This window comes from Cynocephalus volans, chromosome 15, assembly GCF_027409185.1.
Source record: "Cynocephalus volans isolate mCynVol1 chromosome 15, mCynVol1.pri, whole genome shotgun sequence".
Lineage (NCBI taxonomy): Eukaryota > Metazoa > Chordata > Mammalia > Dermoptera > Cynocephalidae > Cynocephalus > Cynocephalus volans.
Window position 1 is genome coordinate 46,413,231 of NC_084474.1, and position 6,000 is coordinate 46,419,230.

The window sequence follows — 6,000 nt, forward strand, 5'->3', positions numbered from 1 at the left end:
CCACCTTCAGGCTAGTCAAAGGGCTGGAAGCAACACACTTGTCTTCCTCAAATAGGAAAAGCAACTATAAGAAAACCTGAAATTATGGTCATAATGTGGGGCTCTCAGACTCGATCCAGAGACAAAGTTTAGAGGTGAGAGCAAGTGTGTGTGTGTGTGTGTGTGTGTGTGTGTGTGTGTGTGTGTGTGTGTGTGTGTGTGTGTGTGTGTGTGTGTGTGTGTGTAAAAGAGAAATAGGAAGAGAACCATTAGGCACTGGCAAACTAGGAATTAGTTGTATAGCTGCAGTGTGGTCCAAGTGACTCAAACAGCGTAAAGCAGGTCCCCAACCAAAACTTGCCAATACAGGGATGGGGTAAGTCTAAGAATTTGGCAAGATCCATGGTGCTAGACAGGGCTAATCCAAAGAGTTACCTTTGAAGGCAAGGGCAGATAATGCCCTTACATTTTTCTGAACTCTGGCACAACAGATGCTCGATAAGTCGTTTTGAATGAGTAAGTGAAAATTTTTTAAATTATTGTGATGTCTGTAATATTTTGAGACTGTTTTTATGATGCCAAATCAGAAAAGTAGGGAAAAAAATTGGGGGGGGGGAGCTAAACACATATTGAATTAATCATTCTTGACAAACCTGTTCAATTTTCATGCAGGCACTTGGAAACTGTTTCATACCACAGATAGAGATTAGAAAAATTAGTTTGCTTCTTCAATGTCCAGTGGCTAATCATGCCTTTTCTTTTCCATTTCAGTATTTCTATACAGAAGCTTTTGAATGAATCTCGCTACATGATTTATGAGTTCTGGGAGAATAGTAGTGTGTGGAATAGGTAAGTTTTGAGCAAAGCTGATTTTCTGTGGAGCCAGGAAGGTGGCAATATATATGATGTAATTTTAGGACTTGTAGGAAAAGCTCCATTCTTTTCACCTCACCTTAAAACCTGTCCCATTTCCTCAGTACCCTGAACCCCACACCTTTAGGAATTTCATGGATTAGAAACCCCTCCCTTCTTGAAGCACAAATACTTCTGGTAATAATCCCACTTTGAGTCTTACTATTTTACTGACGTTTTCAGATAAGATTTAGATAAGGGTCATGGGTGTCTAAGCAGGATGGGTATGGCAGTGGGGGTGGAGACAAAAGAGGTAGAAAAGGGAGGAGAAAAAAAATTTTAAGATCATCACAGCCTAAAAATTTTTCTAAACATCTTTAAACACTGCAAATAAAAGGTAAATTCAAGACATTATCAAAGACTAACAACAAATCAACTTCTTTGAAATTAAAATGATTACTAATAAATAAGAAATATATAATTAGAAAAATGAGTGAAGGAAAATTTTGCTGTTCTGAGATTATATAAACAGTTCCAAGTGATTTTAAATGGTATAAGAATATAGTTCCCCAGTAAGTCCATGTTTTTAGGATGTTAAATATGGTAATAGAAATAATGGAACACCTGGAAATTCAGTTGATACATATTTCACCTAAAATTTTTATCGTTGTTGCTATTTTGAAGGCACTTTGTGCTATAATGAAGGCAAAATGACATCAATAGTATTTCAGGCATAGAAGGATCCTTAAAGACAACTTGTTCAACTCCGTATTTCCAGGCTTACACTTTAAGATAAATGTGTTTTTATTTTTTATTCTCTAGGATGGAAAATTTATAGTTACTCTGAACTACCCTGTTTTTTAAACACTTGGACAGCCCGAATACTCTTTCTTCTGTTTAAACTTCTTACTGCAATTAAGGTCTGCAGCCTATTGTTTAATTATCTTTAGAGAACTAATGTTCTCCTGTTTTAAAAACCTTTTTAAAAAATTTCTGATGACAATTATTACTCCTGAGTCTTTTTTTAAGGCTAAATAACCATTAAAAGAAGTCTGTATCCAGGCACTTAATCCAAATCATCCAAAACTTTGCATATTGGTTGAATTTGATCTCTGCTACAGTCTACTTAGGAAGATTATAAATAACCTGTAATTATTTATACAGCCACCTTCAGACGAATTGTAGCAAGACATTCCAAAGAAGTAACGTGGATTTCTTGGAAACTCCAGAGCTCACATCTACTATGCTAGTTCCTGGTAATTATCCTGGGTTCACGATGCTCCTATGTACCTTTGTACTGTATTTTGTTTTTTAAAAGATAGTATGTTCTTTGCCCCCACACTTTATTAGTGGTTCTCTCTTTATTGTTTCTTTATATACCTTAAAATTTGGGGGTGAAGGAGAGGAAATACGAAATCTACATATTTGTTCTATTATCGTTACTCCTTAGTTGACCCTATTTATAGTCAACGTATTTAGTCATTTGCTGGTCATCTTCAAAGTATAAACAAACTTGCAGTACAAGTCAAATCATGATATTTCAAAGAGTTATTCAAATACTTTACTATATTATAATTTAGTGTATTAAAAACAATTTGAAATAAGTGACCCATAGACTGTAGATTAGAATTGTGTTAGAAATATTTTTATTATAATAGTTGTTAAAATAATATTTATACAAGAGTACTTTGAAAAGTTCATGGAAAGATTCATATTATATTTTAATTCTATTTTTCCATGAACTTTTTGAAGTACCCTCATAAGGAAAATGGGGAGGAAGAAACTTGAAATTAAATTGTCTAAGAAGCCTGGTCTAGCCAAAACTTATTTAAGATAATTGAGAACCAAAATTCATTTGGTCATCTACCCATCCATTCAATTGCTGATTAAAAATATATTTACTAAGTATTAATATGTACTAGACACTGGGGTTACTGGGTTGCATACCCTATTTAGTGGCACTGATTGAGCTCCAGTTCTAAACAATCATCGTGTTGGCAGCTAACGAAGATATGAAGTAAAAATGTAGTCCCAACTCATAAAGTGCTTTCTGTACAGTTTGACAGATGTTTGAAGGTGGGGACTAAAACAAACAAAAAAAAACAGCTCAGGGCATAAAACAGTAGTTGCCATCAGATGTAATATGTACTTGTGGACTTAGAGAAGTGATTACTTCTTTAATGGTTTTTGAGATGACTCTTGAAGTGGCCCTTAAAAGATGAGATTTGGGCAAGTAAAGATGAGGAGAAAGGATACTTTGGTAAATTCTAGACATGAACAAATGGAAGAGCTGTGAATGTGCTTGGCTTATTAAAAGGTATGACTAAGGCATAAGGCTTGTCTTCGGTACACGTGGGAAGAGTGGAGAGAGTATGCAGTGAGGGTGAAAATACCATAATAAGGAGTTTCAACAATAATCTGGAGTCACTGAAGGTTTTCAAGAGATGGTGACATGCTCTAATCAGTAATAACTGACAGGATGGAGAAAGATGGATGTCATAGAGATGAGAGGGATTAACCAGGAAGGGCAATAATCTAGGCCAGGGAAGGAAAGCACCTGAATCAGGGAGCTAGCCAGAGTTTGAGACTCCACTTGCAAATGCAGTTATCAGGCATTAACCACAGCAAGATGATGTGGCTGAAGCCTGGGATTGTTGAGAAAGTGTGTAGATAGGAGCAAAATATTTAAGAGAAGCCTGGGAAAATGCCTTTCTTTAAAAAGTTGGTAGAGGAGCTGGCTGGTTAGCTCAGTTGTTTAGAGGGTGGTGGTATAACACCAAAGTCAAGGGCTGGGATCTTTGGCCAGCCACAAAAATAGAACAAAAATAGTATACAGAGAGGCTGATGACTTACCAACGGGGTTGGGGGTGGGAGGGAATGCTATAACAAGAAATGGAAGTGTAAAGTAAACCTGATAGAGTTTTCTGGCCCAACTTTACTTCATCATTATCTTGAATTAACTTTCTATGCATTATTAGTGTCATTGGTACAAGTATTATATCACTCTCTCTCATAGCATTTCCTAATTTAGACGGAAAAACTGAATGCAAATAAAACTGGATCTGTTCTTGTTCTCTGAACCCAAATTCAATACAATGCCTTTTAATTGTACCCTCTTTTGCATTAACTGTCCTATCACATCCAATTCAACAATGATCCCTGAAATTTGATAGAACAAAAGGAAAAATTAGGCTTGGTTTCTAACACAATTTTTAAGCTACTTCAAACAAGATTTTAACAGTTATTGGGGTATCCCACTCTATTTTAAAGTGTAAGTTGTATAGTTGCAATGGCAGATACAACTCCTTGAACAAAAAGCTGGAATTAGTATATAAATATTATTTATGGATTTTAATGACCATGTGACTTCTAATAAATACTATTTTTAATAACCAGTTTTGTGCATTTTGTGTGTTATATGGTTATGAAGGTTAAAAATAAAAACAATGAAAAACATATTAGCTGCACATATTTAGACCTAAAATTAAAATCTGAAAGAAAAAAGACAGCTATTACATTTAGAAATACAGAATGAGTAGTTTTGTATTTCTAATTTAACTCACAAATTATGATTTCTAATAAGATTGCTTTTTTATTAAGATTACTAAGTGATTTACCTAAGATACATCTCAAGAAATAAAGACACTGAACCAGACTACATCTGGATATGAAAATATCTAAATATAGCTAAAAATATATTCCTGTGAACTGTGAAATATAAAAATCATTCAAATGAGGCAGACTGGAATGACACAGGTCCATTAGCCGTTATAAACTACCCAGATAAAGAGAGTATGAAAACTCGGTTTGTGGGGCAGAATATCCCTTGGCATAAGAGAAAAGCCTATGGTTATGAGAAAAGAGGATACACAAGAAAATAAGACCCCTATTGCCAGCAAATTACTTAAACAGCTTGAAAGCAAATTTAAATCCTTTCCATTTGTTTCTCACAGCATTCTACCAATTATACTTTTTTCCATAGATTTGTCTTTGGGATATTTATATTCATTGGGGAAAACATTTCCAATTTTACAATATAGATATACTAGAAATATTTACAACACATATACTTGCTTATACTCAATCCTTGTAGAATCTATGTGTAGAAGTACCTTGTATATTATATTTACTACTGCCAACATTGGGTAGATTAAAACAACAAATGACTTTATCTTCTTGGCATTTATAATCTCATTGCCAAGACAAGAATGATTCATATATAACAAAAAAAATCTTAGACTATGACAAAGTGCCAAAAGATATGGTACAAATAAACAATTGTATAGGAAGAATCCAGTTTTGGCTTAAATAGTCAGGAAGTGGTAACTAGAAGATAATTATGCAGACTAAAGGTAGGGGGGGATTTCTCTTTAAAAATGATTTGTACTATGAGCTTTCTTTGCCTTGAAGTTATTTTCATTATTGTAAAAAATGTTTTTCTCTTTTCAGCTTCATGGTGGATCCTGAACAATAACTAGATGCTCCTAGACATTTTCTTTATGGTTGGTTCCAAGTGCAGAACAAGTGTTCTTATCTAAAATATTAATTAGAAAATTCTCTGTGGTTGTTAATCTACTGTATACTTTTGTTTCATTTATTAATCTAAGTGCACTCTTCTAAAATGTATTCTATATTCATGTGAATTTTAGCTCAATTTTCAGAGTTCACTATTATTCTCAATATTCGATGCCATCTAGTGACAAAATCCTAATACGTGGAAAAAGTATATGCATAAAGGAATAAAATTGTGAAAAAGAAATTATGATAAAGAAAAAATATTTAAAATGGGAATTTTTAGAGTATACTTCATAGGACAGATTTTGTAGATTGTCATATACTGTAAGGGGTTAAATCAGTGTTTTGTGATTTTTTTAAGTAACAGATTTTCTGTGAGTGAAGCTTATTCTTCAACAGTGTCTACTCTATTCCCAACTCACGATCCTATGACCATTTTCTTTACATTACTTTAAAAAGTAGTATATAGACATAAAACAACCTTGTGTAACCTATAGAATCTTTGTCAGTTTATAAGCTGCTTTTTCAAAAGTGGACAGTTTTGTGATAAGTTAGGGTACTATTTGGTAATGTATCACCATTATATCATTTTTTAGCATCATAATTCCCTATGTATAAGTTAAACACATCAAGAAAAGAAGAGAGTTTTACTCT

The 6,000-nt window shown here is 33.7% G+C and overlaps 1 protein-coding gene across 1 annotated transcript in view; it reads left to right on the forward strand.

The window, feature by feature from the left end:
- Positions 1-5,309, forward strand: part of NECAB1 (N-terminal EF-hand calcium binding protein 1) — a 172,411-nt gene extending 167,102 nt beyond the window's left edge. Inside the window, exons 11-13 of the mRNA XM_063079081.1 lie at positions 751-828; positions 1,996-2,087; positions 5,281-5,309. Coding sequence (XP_062935151.1) covers positions 751-828; positions 1,996-2,087; positions 5,281-5,309 — 199 coding nt within the window. The remainder of the gene's footprint in view (positions 1-750; positions 829-1,995; positions 2,088-5,280) is intronic.
- Positions 5,310-6,000: the final 691 nt, after the last annotated feature.